At 39.4% G+C, this 15,077-nt stretch overlaps 1 protein-coding gene across 1 annotated transcript; it reads right to left on the minus strand.

Annotated features, from left to right (window-relative positions):
- Nucleotides 1–2,435: 2,435 nt before the first annotated feature.
- On the minus strand, nt 2,436–8,817 carry LOC106709680 (tetratricopeptide repeat protein 7B). Its single transcript, XM_045680107.1, has 17 exons — nt 8,547–8,817; nt 7,374–7,653; nt 6,409–6,523; nt 5,509–5,657; nt 5,277–5,382; nt 5,002–5,121; nt 4,723–4,920; nt 4,518–4,647; nt 4,322–4,443; nt 4,084–4,200; nt 3,856–4,005; nt 3,584–3,787; nt 3,360–3,510; nt 3,099–3,279; nt 2,937–3,018; nt 2,759–2,864; nt 2,436–2,668 (listed from the first exon to the last, which is right to left on the minus strand). Exons 1-17 carry the CDS (start codon nt 8,671–8,673, stop codon nt 2,436–2,438), a joined length of 2,571 nt encoding a protein of 856 aa, XP_045536063.1. The 5' UTR covers nt 8,674–8,817.
- Nucleotides 8,818–15,077: the final 6,260 nt, after the last annotated feature.

Genomic DNA, 15,077 nt, shown 5'->3' on the forward strand with positions numbered 1-15,077 from the left:
AATCAACCTTAAAATAAAACTCCCTTACACTAAAAAAACCCCGATTGTTAGTTTATTAACGCTTTGAAAAAGAAATAATTGTAAAACTGATACCATTTAACCCTCACATCCTCTTCAAAAAAAAAATTAATAAAATATGTAGAGTTCTAGTCGACTATTTAACGAGTAAAATGAAAAAAGCACATGTAAAATGGACACACAAACATCTCTTTGTCTCACTCTTTTGTAAATCAATTAGAAAGAGATGAAACTTGAAATTATATTATGGCGTTGTATAACACGCCTTAATATAGTTGACCGGTGTGAAGTTAGTTCAGTTTTGATGATTGGTATAATGTAACAAGGACTTTAAATGCTAGAATCAATTTAATATTTTCCTTTGTTTGAGACTAGCTGTCGCGCGCGGAATTAAATAAAAACGTAATAAGTAGCTTATGTATTCTTCCATACTATGTTCTACATCTGTGAGAAATTTCGTCAAGTTCCGTTAAGCTGTTTCGGAGATACCTTCAAACAAATATCCATTCATCCATCCATCCATAAAGATTCGCATTTATATCAGTATGAAGTATGATTGTAGATTCATAAACCGCAGCAACTTCACGTCAGTATCAGGGAGCAACTGTACATAACCTCTAAACCACTTTATATAATATAAATCTCACTATATTTGTTAGTTATATATAGTTCTTTTCAAATATCTTGTCAGCCCAAGGTGATGTGCGCTGCACAATACTGCTTCGTCCCAACACACATAACATAATGTTCTGCGCAAGGACTTGCGCGAACTTAAGAGCCGACAACTACTATACTAAACTTTGTTTTAACCACGAGACATAACGGTTAATAAACATTTTATCATATTAATGCAAACACGAGATACTCCGATGATTTTCTACAATACTAGGACCCACCCCCCACTACTTTAACAATGAAATTTTGCCCGACTGATAGGAGGGTATTTATATCCTACTGTGATGTTTTTCGATCAATATTCTTTGTTTGTGGTTCAGTTATAGATTTATTTTTAACACGTTCCATGCCACAAAGATTTATTTGTTTTAAATTGAACTGGGCATACGAGTCCACAGCTGTGACAGTGTTGCATTATTTATTAAATGCGCTTGTTCAAATATTCACTAACCGTTGGTTTCTGAGATCGAAATCTCCAGTTAAAACAGTGATTGTCAAACGTATTTCTTTCACCGCCCCCCTTTGAAAATCAATTATATTTCAGAGCCCCCTAATTTTTATTCAGCCCTAAAACTTAAAAACCACAATTTCATTACTTTAATTAATTTCAATGCCCCCCATTTTTTGGAGCTCCTTATTGCCCCCTCTTAGGTTTCAAACGCCCCCAAGGGGGCGTTATCGCCCACTTTGGGAACCACTGGTTTAAAACATATATATCACTATTTTGTCAAAGATAATGGGGATGGCGTTATGTTTTATACAGAGATTTTGGTCTCAGAAATAAACGGTGAATAACATGTGGGTAAAAAAAATAATTAAAAAAGGGGGTGGGTTTTATTGTCTTATATCTCTAAAAATTATTTGACATATAAGTATGATAGTATAGAACATTTCAAATATACCTTATATATTAGGATACAAACGCGCTCAATTCCGAAGCAGAGTCTAGATAAAGTCTAGAACAATTCTAGATATATTCAGTCAAGAACAGGTAAACAGTGTCAATACTAAAACAGTATCTAAATGTGTCTACATTTATACAATTTACATACAGAAGATATAAATTTTTTTTATTTATTATATTTAATTAATTTTATATATTTTATACACAATACGTTATATAAAGGGAACAACAACATCTTAATAAAGAAATATTTGATAATATTAGTAATATTAATATTTTAATGGATAAGTATTTTGCAAAATAAAATATTTAATATTACTGAATAAGTTTTTAATAAGTTATGCAAAAAGATAAATATTTATATTCACAAAAGCGTTGACGTTCTTTTATTGATGGCAACACTTTGGCACTTTAACTCGTTTTTATCTAGCATATGCCAGTTGTGTGCTGCATGTTTTATGTTATATTAACGTGATTTAAAAAAAAAACTATGTAATTATCTCTGGATATGAAAATAACAGATAACAACCAACAAACTAAGTTAAATAGACAACTGTGATGTTCGTTGTAATGAAAAATATATACGTAACAAGTAATTCCATAAATATGTTGCATCGGTAACATTGTTTTTTTTTGTACTAATAAAAAATGATAACGACATAATTTGATACAAGCTGTGTTATGTCAATTTTAAAGTTTATTTCTGCATACATTATTGCTGTGTTCAAATGCCACAGTTACATAAGAAGATGTTATTTGATAGAACAATATATAGAAGTGATGTCAACAGATGGACTTACATACGTAGATGATGGTGGTTGATGGCAGTGAGATGTGGTCAGAGTGCGAGATGTGCCGCGAGGGGCGGGGCTAAGGGCGGGGCGAGGGGCGTGGCGGGGTGCAACGCCAGCGCCGCCGCCGCCGCATCCGCAGCAGCAGCAGGGTCTCCCAGCGCGGCCAGCACCAGCGCCAGCCGCCGCCACGTGTCAGCACGAAGCGGGCCCAGCGCGCCAGCTTCGCGCAGCGCACGCTCCGCCAGCCGCAGCCAGCCCAGCTCGTAGTATGCTGACCCTGTACGATGTAGGACATGTCGCATTGTTAAATAGACCATTATGGTACAAAGTACACATTGAAAAGAAGGTTGGAGAATACATCACTGACCGAGCTGCACCATACTGTCGAGATGTGTGGGATGTATGGCGAGCGCGTTCTGGAAACAAGCTCGCGCCTCCTCCCACTCGCAGTTAGCCGCGTGCACCAACCCGCGCTACATCATACATACATTACACCGTGTCCATACATAATGTTATAGGAAAAGAAATAAAGAAAATATAATCACCGTGTACAGTACGAGATGGCTGTGCGGTGTGAGCGCGGCCGCCTCCGCCACGCAGCCCGCAGCCGCGTGCGTGCGGTCCAGTCTGTGTACCAATACATACAACACATACATTACCACTAGCTCTGTCATGTGTACACGTACATGTGCGCGTGCACACAGTACCTGAGGCAGAGGTCGGCGAGCAGCAGCCAGGCGTGCGCTCTATGCGCCTGCAGCGGCGAGTGCGCGCCCCCCGAGCCCCCCGCCACACCCCCCGCCGCACCCCCCGCCACGCTCGTGCCCCCCGCCTCGGACAGCGCGCGCTCCGCACGGAACGCGCCCGCAGACTCCGCGCGGATAGAGGCTGCAATCACACGCTATCTCAGTACACACACCGCCGCATACACAACAACATGTCACCATGTGATGACAACGTGCACCGACCGGCGTCCCTGTTGCTCAGTGTATCGTCGTGCTGCGAGTCGGAGAGCGCGTCCAGCTCGGCGTACGCCACGCGCTCCTCCGCCGCCGCCTCCGCCTCCGCCTCCGCGCTGTTCAGCAGCCGCAGCAGCTCCTTGCCCGTCGCCAGCGCAGCCTGACACACACACACACAGTTCACTCCATAACTTACATACGATATGTGTGTATGAGAGGTGGTATGTACTCACATCCCCGCTCTCCCAGACGAGCTGCAGCGCGGAGAGCGCCCACAGCGGCCACTCCGCGTTGGGATAGTGATGTCTCGCGAGACGTGCGGCGTGCAATGCGCGCGCAGCTCTCCGCCCCGCCCCCGCGCACGCCCACAGCGCCGCCGCCAGCCGCAGCGCGCCCCCGCACTCCGCGCGCACGCTCAGGCACGACCGCGTCGCGTCCTGACCACATACGTCTGTCTCACTTTGTCCATACTAAGTAGGGGGGAGGGGGGAGAGGTGTTACGTACCATGGCCTCGTTGAGCATGCCGAGGTGCATGAACTGCAGCGCGAGGTGGTACAGCGCGAGATGGTCGTTGTCGTCGAGTCTCGCCGCCTGCACCAGGTGTCGCAGGCTCGTCTCGCTCGCCGCCTCCTTGTCCAGGCGACCATTTACCTTCTGTCAACATTATTGATGACATCGTGAGCGTCTTTTCATCACTGCAGGAGTGGGGGAATGGGGAAGGAGATTACACACCTGCGAGCGCATCTGGTGCCCGATGCCGACGTAGAGATGGCATCGCGCCAACATAGGCCCGTCCTTCTCCGTCTCTATCGCCAGCGCCTCCTCCGCCATCTCTATACCTTCCTCTATCTATGAACAATTTTCATTGTATTTAAACTCGCCAAAAGGAATAACAAGATCTAAAGATAAAAAAACAAAAACTGTACAATAACTAATGTTATGTAGTTTCAAGACATATAGAAGTACCGACCCAGCCAGCGCGGTAGCAGTTGGCGGCGGAGAGCAGACGCAGCGGCGCGTCCTCCGCACACAGCAGCGCCGCACGGCGAGACACACACAGCGAGCGCACGTGGGCACTGTGCGCGCTGCTGCCTACACACAGTACACACATTTGTACACACATACAACAGCCGGCACAAGTACGAGATGTATCGTATATGAAGTACCTGGATGTGGGGGGTGTGCGGGGGGGTAGTGCGCGGCTGCGTGCGGGCGCGCTGCGGCTGCGGCGGCAAGTGCACGCGCTCGCCAAATGTGTGCGCAACCGAAGGAGAACTTCATCGCGCGCTCCAGAGACTGCAAATTGCAGATGCATGAGTGAGATGGGGCGTGGTAATGGGAGGGGCGTGAGTGTCGATGGGCGGGGCGTACCTCCAGCAGTAGGGCGAGCTGGCCCCAGCGTACGGCGGCGAGCGCGAGCAGGTCGAGCACGGCTATGGCGTTACGTAGGGCGTGCGCGCGCGCAGCCTCGAACTCCGCACTCTGGGAAAGTACAGCATCGCGCGCCGCCATCGCCTCCCCCACCAGCACCAGCAGCATCACCTCCTCGTACTCATTGCACGGCACAAACTGCACAAAACACGCATTTACATATCATTAAACAAGTCTTCACGATAGTCTCCCATATCAATGCTAAATTTGATAAGTTACCTGGTTAATGGCGGCGTACTTCTTGGGTTTCCAGGGACCTTCAGAGACGTGGTCTTCTCTGCGGCGAGTCAGCGTGCCCTGCGCCGGCAGCACCACCACCTTCTCTGGGGCTTTATACACCTACACATACATGAAATATGAACTAATCAAGATTGTTATTAAGGTATTTGTAAGAAAATGCATCGTATGCTTTCTCTATAACTAATTTATTGAATCTCTTTTTATAAAAATATTGAATTTTCATACTAAGAGATTCAATGGTGTGAATTTGTTACCTGTCCGGTGACGCCGCGCATGAGGACCTCGGCCAGCTGTCGGGCCAGCGTGAGTCGCAACGCCTGCGTCGACGCCGCCTCCACAGCAGTCAGCATCTCACGATACCTGTACCATACATACAAATATATAGCCTTTAGTAGCATGAAACATTACACAATTCGTACACAACGCAAATCACATCAGAGATATAGAAACGGGACATTTTTAAAATTTAAAACGTATTTAGGTGACCTATCTATAGCACAGTGCAGACGTCCAGCGCGGATGTGCAACAGCGGCGCCCGCTGCAGAGCTGTCTCCAGCACTACGCCCGCGCGCGCCGCCTGCGCCCGCTGCAGGTACAGCAACGTCAGCTCCGATGACACCTCGAAGCTGCGGATCTGATATCACAACCAATAGTTATTTATTTATTTATTTATTTATTTATTTACATGGCAGACTTACAGTTAGAAAACAACAGTATCATAAACAAGATAGTTAACATACAGCTAATTACAAGTCCACACTTATAGCATTGGTTTAGTTAATTTGTCAGTCAGCACAGGAAATATAAAAGTAAGTAATTAAATTTACTGCTCAAGTTATTTGAAAAAATCTCGGCTAAGGCAACTCCTCGCTGAGGACACACTAGTTGCAAATGAGTCTATATCATGCTTCTTGCACAGTATGTTGAAACTGGAGCTCGCACGCACCACACACGTATTCTGCCTGTTGTTGGTTAACGCATACGGTACGCTTATGATGGGATTATGATGGATACAACAAGAAACACATACAACCCACGTTGGTGGCTCAGAAGTTAAGCACTTGACTTGTAATCTGCAGGTCATTTGACATCATACATATGTACATCTATTCGACTTTCTTACAGTAAAGAAAAACATCATGATGCAACCTACACATGTCTGTAAAGAAATTCAAAGATATGTGTAAACAACCAACCCGCACTTGACCAGCATGGTTGACTATGGCCTAGTCACTCCTAACTTAGGGTAGGCTAAGAACCCCTCAGTAGAAACGTAGTGAATTGACGATGAAATAAAACAAGTTGAACTAATGTAGTGTTAAAAACTACTACAAGTTTCTCAAAAGATCCTAGTCTAATTAGAAGAATGATTGTGAGTGACTAACCATTTCAGTTTCCCTCTCGGCTTGTTTATATCGACTTGTTGAGCTGGGAATAGCGTTCTGTTCCAAACATAGTCCTTTTATAGCGTACGATTCTGCAACAATACGGAGACTGCGGCTGAAAGATTAACACACAAAATATGATCAAAAAATTTTAAACAAAAATCCGAAAAAAAAAATCATTATTTCATTATATTCTAGTAACTTTAGTCTTTAACCTTCAAATTAATTTGTGCTTCAAAAAATATAAAGTTTGAATTAATACATTTTTTCTATGGATTTCTATGAAAAGGTTTTTTTTAATTTTTTTCATTGATAGTAATCATATGAAAGATTAAATATAACAGTTGTTGCTATTCTACATTTAGCACAGAGTATATAAAAACATTACATCACTGAGATATTACTTCAGACAAAATGACTCATATTGAATAACTAGTTTGAATGATTTGCATATTTTCTTCTAAACTCAAATAATCAAGACAAGTTAAAAACTTACACAATGAATTTTTTTTTAAATCATATACAAATAGGGTTGCCAGGTCGCCAAACCTACTAGCCCGGCAGACCAGCCAGTTTGGCCGGACATTTGGGTAGAAAGGTCGGACACACTATATTATTTAGGATTTTGCCTCAGTATTAATAGGTACAGGGTGTACCTATGACCGTATACCGATACCGTTTGAGAAATATAAAAAGCCTAACAAAAGCTGAAAAACGATTTATTTTGGCCGGACACGCAATCAAAAAGCCTACCTGTGTCCGGCTTTATCCAAACGCCTGGCAACGCTACATACAAAGTATCACAAGGAATCTTTCTAAGGATGCGATGAATAAAATATTTTTCTTGCCTACTGTTACATAAGTTCAAATAAGTTTTTTCATCAAAGTTATTAATTAGTTAAAATTCCAAACATCAATTTGGTATTTCTATATATGTAAGCAAGAAATTTAAAGTCAAAACTCACACAGGTAATTCTTTCTCCGTTAAAGTGCTCAATTCCGCTAAATTGTACTGCTTCAGTGCCTCATCATAAGCACCACAAGCATAGTTCAGCTTCCCCAATAGAAGATGAGCATCTAAGGCAACTCCAGCTTTCTTTCCCGCCTCATCCGTAGCAAGAGTGAGGTATCCCCGAGCTTCAGAGAGTTCCCTCTGAGCTCTTTCTATATTCTCTTTAATGGGAGGCCACTCTTCAAAGTATGCTTCCAGTTTACCCTCACCAATGAGAAAGTGAGCGAGACTTTCTGTTGAAGAATAAATAAAATATTATGAAGAAATTGTTCAAACTTTCAACATATATTTTAATTAATTAAATAAACATTTTTTCAAATAGTTTTCAACTAAATTAAACAATAAAATATAACAAAACATTTCCCATAAACTAACAATGTTACATTACAATGAATAGGTGATTGCTTGAAAATTACAACATTTGTTTTGTTCCGATTTAAACATGCTCAATGTTACATGAAATGTTAATTCTATCTATGTTATTAGTTTGAATCAACACCACCGCTACAAACCCCTACCAACAACCCTAAAATGGCAAAAGTCAATTAGGCACAAAATACTATGTCTTATAGCCAGTCCATTTATAGAAGTCAGTGTTGATACATATTTGTAAAAATTGTATTTAATCATAACTTTAGATCAGAATTTAAGTTCCCACAATTCAATGACTTTGTAAAGAATAATTATTAATACAATCAGTGGATGAATAACCTTCATCTATGGAATATAAAAAAACATTCATAGCACAAACTTTACCAATATGACCAATAAATGTTTCTATAACATAAAATATCATATACATGTTTTAAGTAATCAATTAAAACCTAAGCAAAACATTTATCTTATTTCTAAACAATATGATTATTTACAGTATTAGACATATTACTTCATCACACTCAAATAAACTAAATTTTATATAAATTTTTACACCTAAATTAAATGACCAATCAGACGATTACTTAAGCAATAAGTTCTCGTATTACACAAGTCATACTCTAATTAATTTGTAGCAATTTACACTACAAATTCTAGATGTTATGGAAACTTTTAATTAATCTTTATTTGTATAATTTTATGTTTTAGTTGGAGAAATAACAATTGGCGGGTAGATAATTTCAGATCTTACCATGTTGTGGTGATCTTGATTTCAGTTGTTGGGCCAATTCCACAACCTTCTTCCAATTAGACTCTTCGCGATTCTTTTCTATCTCGGTTTCATAGCTTCGGACAGAGTTTTTGCTTCTCGATGTCATTTTATCATGAGGGCACACCCGCCCAGTCGTCAAACCATTGATTTAGTTGGTAACAATGCACTCGGACATTGCAAAACCCTCAAAAATCGCAAGAGAATCCCTAAGCATTGAAGGCCAAACTTGACAGATGATGACATCCCGTCGTCCGTCGATAGACGTTTTCAGTTGTCAAGGTTGCTATCTATAAAACGCAATTTATCACATATAGCAATATTTGTTTTTCCTATTAATTATTTATTCTGAAAAGAAAACTGTTCAGTAAAATATAATACTTTATTTGTAAAAATACAAAATTCTTATAGAAGTTACATTCTATTTAAAAATTGTCAGTTGTGCGTATTACAAATTAGATGGCGTTGTTCCCACAAAAGTTTGGAATAGACATGACGTGCTTTTTTCAATTTCACCTATTTATACAAAACTAGCTGTCGCCCGGGACTCGTGCGCTAATTGAAAAAAATTAATAAGTAGACTATGTGTTTTTTCATAGTATATTCTTTAAATTTTATCAAGATCTGTTGAGTCGTTCCGGAGATAGCTTTAAACAAAAATCCATCTGTTCATCTAAACATTTGCATTTATAATATTAGTAAGAAGTAAGATTTCTTCTACAAAATTGCTTTGTAAAATTGTAATACCTAGTACAAGAGCGATTAGTTATTCTCACATATTTAGGTCAACAATTTACTACTCGCAATTGGAAAACCAGTAAGTAGAAGCAATTCCGCGTTTCGTTTGATGAGTGTGCTTGTCAGAGGCCTAATTTTAGTCCTCTTTTCCTAGCTTTTCTGAGAAGGGGGCACCAAGGAAGGGGAAATATCGTCTTTCTGTACGTTTCCTCCTCCGTCAATTAAAGGTAGGCAACGCATCTGCAATTGAAGATGTCTATAGACAGCGGTCGATTCTCTATTATGCCCAGGGCGCTAAAAGACCTTAATTCGTTATTGGATTCAAGTGGTATAGAGTTAGCTGTATGTCTTCCATATGCGAAAATAATAAATAAACACTGAGGTATTGGTTCTTAACAAAAAAAAGGAAATAATTTAAGAATTCAAACTCGATAACTTGTGCGACGACATGCGACGAAAATTATGTGAAACGGAATACCATAACTGGCTAATCTAAATATAGTGTGACTGTTTGACATTTAGCATGTTGCCAGTCGTTGGCAGACACCGTGAGCGGCTGTCGGTGACGGCTGGTGACGGTGGCAGTGGGTAGCATCGCGTGGCATCGGGTGGCAGCGGGTGGCACCGACGCGCAAGGCCGCTCTAACCTTTACCACCTGACACTGACAAAATGCTGAGACATTACTGTCACATCATTATCGACTTTCACATCGTTAAAATAGATAATATACTGTCGAATAATAATATGTTTATTTCGTAACAAAGAGTCAAACAAGCATGCTGCTTACTAAAATTAATTTAACCATCGTTAAATGTCTTCTTATAATGCCATCTTCTTTCGAAGGTCGGCGATCACTAAGGCAACTTGCACTCTTGACACTGCGGCTCTGAAAAGCGAATGGATTTTTCAAACCACTGGCGTAGGTTCTACCGTTATAAAAACATATATAATATATTTTGGAAGGAATTATTGCATACAGGATTGCGAAAAGGATCTGAGACATGAGATTTCAACAGAAGAAACGCAACACTCACAATAACAATCCTTCAGTCGGTGTTTTTGTCCAATATGTGATGTTGCAACGTAATCTACCATTGTCGTTTATGTTTCTAAAGATCACTTCTTTGGGTTCATATAGACAATTCTACAAAAGATAATATATAAAATAGGGTAGGCCAAGGCAAACTATTGTTTTATTAAGGTCAATCAATAACAGTTATTTCGTTATAAAATAACAGCAACAATAGTTAAAGTTACCTTCCAATCGCCTAATATAATTTATGTCTGTCCCTTCAATCGTCGATATAGAAGCCTTATTTCAATTCCTTTTCTCTAAGTATATGTAAGAGGCTTAGCATGGCGCTGATCTTCCACCGACCTTCAGACTTGTTTGACATAGAAATATTTTGAAAATTATTGTACGAATACGAAAAACTGTGAAATAAAGTAATAACTGTTTTTAATACCTGTCGTGTCTGTAATCTATATATATAAAAGAAAGTCGTGTTAGTTACACTATTTATAACTCAAGAAGGGCTAAATCGATTTGACTGAAAATTGGTGGGCAGGTAGCTTAGAACCAGGAAACGGACATAGGATAATTTTTACCCCGTTTTCTATTTTTTTTATTCCGCGCGGACGGAGTCGTGGGTAAAAGCTAGTAATTAATAAAAGTAACCTAACCTTAAAACGTAAAAAAAATGTCTTTTAAAAAATACACATTAATACAGTCATATTGGAATTCCATGTTCAAACATAGCTTAATTAGACGTAGTAAATATTTTTTCACAAAAGATAAATTAAAATACAAATTTTAATTATGCATAAAATAGTTATCATTTTAATTACAATAACTGAGTCCAAACTTGTATTCGTTTGAATAAAACTTGGTAGACTTTGCACAAACTGTTCAGATGCGTAAATTGGATCGTGAATAATGTGGATTGTATCTTCATTTGCCAGTTATAGTATAAGAGAATATTAGCAATGTGAATGATTGTAAAATATTTATCACTGTTGTGTTTAGTTCTTTAAAATGTAGTAGAGTGTATAGGGATAGTATTTTTTGTTTGGTTAATTAATTCGTCTAACCTAAAATGAAAGTATGCCATTTTTTATCCACCTCCAAAGACCCAATAATATATGTAACACAGGTCAATACGATCACGAGCATGTCAATACTTGCGCAAATTGGAAAGCGCTGCCCGAGCGCTTCCTAGCGGTTATATAAGGTAAACCAATTTCTGGACCCCCCACCATACTCCGGCAGTACCAGGGGCGGTGGCAGGGGGCGCGCGCTCCGACATTGACCCGCAATGCACAGGTGCGTCATTCATACCCCCCGCCCGCCGCACCGCGACCACCCCGCGACCCCACGCCTTCAGTTGCATCGCAATACAAGGGATAAAGGATATTTTTCACTCGCCACTGCCAAGATCTACGGCAAGAGCTACGGCGTAGCAGAGTTGTAGCTATGATGTAACTCGTCAAAACGTCTCACCGTTGGTTTCTAAGATCAAAATTTCTGTTATCTTTGACAAAACATAGATAATAAAATGTTTTAAACAGGGATTTTGGTTTCAGTAACCCACGTTGATACCTCAGTCAGAGTAGCTTATTAAAAATATATAGCAAAAAATAATAATTTGGGAATTTAAGTAACCAATAAACACAAAACTAAACGGGTAATGGAGTGACAATATGTTACAATAAGGGTAACTAAATACTATGGGGAGGTAACAAATACTTAATTCACAAGATATAAAATAGAATGGCTTAGAAGCAAACACCGTGGGATCCAGTAACAGTATTTAATTAGATTTCATTGTAACCTTGTATTTAACAATAATATTATTTACAAAGCCATGTTTTCAATATTCTGGAAGAACACATAGGCTACTTATTAAGGTTTTTTTAATTCGTCGCGGAAGGAGTCGCAGGCGACAGCTAGTAAATAAATAAACGTACATTACTTAAGTAGTCCTTTAGTACAGATTTATTATTAGAAATCTGTCTGAGTTCCTAATCTATATATATAAAAGAAAGTTGTGTTAGTCACACCATTTATAACTCAAGAACGGCTGAATCGATTTGACTGAAAATTTGTGGGCAGGTAGCTTAGAACCAGGAAAAGGACATAGGATAATTTTTACCCCGTTTTCTATTTTTTTTTATTCCGCGCGGACGGAGTCGCGGGTAAAAGCTAGTTAACTAATAAACTAGTACGGCATTTTATAAATTCAATTTTAACGTCTGGTAAGTTTACTATTTGACTATATCATCACTTAACATTAGATTATATTCAAGGTCAATATTGTACATTGTTTAATTAATATTTCGTTAAAAGTTTATATGCAGCCAGTAACATAATAGTGTAGTACCGACCTTTAGGATTATGAAAGCTACTGCTGTTTTCTTACCAATTCAAGATTACTCAGATAATATATGTTAAACTTTGTTACAAGAAATAGTTGATTAAAGCTAACTTGGCGTGGGCAGTCCAATCTAGCGAGTGACAAGTGTGATTGCCGCTTTGTGAGCAACAAGCCGCGCCGTGCGGGACAAAATTACACACCGCCTACATGTCTCGTCCTAGCCTGGACATTAAAAAGAAATTTCCTCAGACTCAAATTTTAATTTACTGAATACTAGACAACTAATATACTAAAATAATTTACATTATTCTAGTGCATATCTTTTGCATTTTACTATTTATATCAAGGAAATTAAACGAGAAGTACTAGTAAACAAAGTTTGGTTTAAAGATTGTCGCATTAAGAATCGATTAATAGTTACTTAAAACAGCTGCATAGTAGCCACTTAATGACTCTGAGTATGGTAATTATATATAAGATTAAGATATAAAGGTCGTGGATGTCTAAAAATTTTCTTAGGTTATGTAGATGTTAATAAACGTTGATCCATAACAAAAGCGACCCCTGTTTTTGGTATTTTATGAGGTTGAGCAAGCAGCTACCTAAATTCGCCAAAACGACGTAGCGACCGCTACTCATAGACTTTTAATCGATAGGGGAAGGACCGCACAGAAATATCATATTTTCCCTTATTACCCTGGTGGTTGTTCTACGACTGTTCATCGTAGTGCAATGTTTATCGTTTACCTTGTCGGTCCCATTGAGGTGGGGTCAGACCCCAGCGTGCATCCCGTTATATAACTACGGATGTAGGTTAGTTGAGGTACAAGGACGCGCCCCGCGGTCGATACGGACCCCCCGCCCGGTGCTCCGGCCACACATTACTATGCGGCTTGTTAATACACCTCCAGCGAATCTGTATCACCTGTGAATATTCATGTAAAAGAATAACAAAGTGGCTAAATGGATAGCTTCAAGCATCCGCTATCGACTTTCCTTGTACAACGGCTCTAAGTGTAGTATTGTTCAGTACACGATATGACGAGGCAACGCAGGTCACAGATATAGGGTTACTAAAATAGAAAACCGCATAAATATCTGTTATGGTACACAAACCGTAGATACAAATTGCCATATGTTAAATAAACATTGCAATGTCGGTTCCTTCAATGTCGTAAAACTGGTTTTGATTTTTAATATTTGTATCAAGTGTCAAATTGCGTTATAAATAAGTAAGTAAAACTACACCGTAAAAGAAACATCGCATTCTCAGCGAAGTTTTTGATAGTGGCGTGGAATAAAAATAACATAACTTGTAAAGAAAATCCATTATCATCGAACACAGGTGAGCTCTGAGCGCGCACGAATACATTACGTTGCTATGAAACTTTATCATGCCAACGGGCGGGGAAAGCGAGACGTAGCGAAAGCGTTTGCCGCCATTTTGAAATTCATAGACAAGGGCGGGAACTTCAAGCATTTATTCTTTTAGTTCGAGTGGGTTTCTTAGACCAAAATCTCGTTTAAAGCATATGTTTATCTCTGTTTTATCAAAGACAATGGCAGGGATGACAATGTGTGCTGTAAAGAATGAAATGGCGTTCTTTTAAACGAATTGATAACTGTAAAATAGGAGCTATAAAGGCGTACTTATTCATAATCTTAGCTGGAAAGATTTAAGACCAAAACTTTAAAGATAAAATGGAAACCTATAAAATTCAGCTAAAAGTGCTGTGAGATAGAGTGAACATAGTGTATTAAAACGAACAGAATGTGTTCGATGAGGCGGTGGCGGAACTTCGAACGACCTTGGCACGCTGCGCCGCACTGCACTGTGGGACGGGAATGCGCCTAGTGAGCAAAGGACACCTTAGGAATGTTGCAGACGCCGCCCTGCGCCCTAGCTCCGCCAACTGCTAAGACCTTAATATTGACGTCAAACTAAAACGACCAATCATTTGTCATGTCTTGATACCTCTACAAATGATGAAATAAAAACGACGAACATTCAGAACTTATCGAAATTCATAATAATGGTTGTAAAACTTGACTGTATTCTAAATTAAAAAAAAAACAATTATTATTTACAGAGAGTTCTAAGCAATTTCCTATATTTGCTAACTTTTATGTTATTGTAAAACTTCCAGAAGCTGTTAAAGTTAATGTTTTTTCGTTGGCCGTTCAAGTTGATTGTTTTCGGTTTAACTGAGTCGTAATTCAAAAAGTATTGTTTGTAGCCCCTGTTTCTAGTGAGATTGTATTAAAATTATATTTTAAAACTTTAACAGATTTCTACTTATTGCTACAAACCCTACAGAAAACTTTCGCACAATATTAAATGTATGTGTTGCGCATATCTTACTAATAATAAATGAGAAAGTTTGGATGTATCCATCGAAT

The sequence above is a fragment of the Papilio machaon genome, chromosome 11, assembly GCF_912999745.1.
Source record: "Papilio machaon chromosome 11, ilPapMach1.1, whole genome shotgun sequence".
NCBI lineage: Eukaryota > Metazoa > Arthropoda > Insecta > Lepidoptera > Papilionidae > Papilio > Papilio machaon.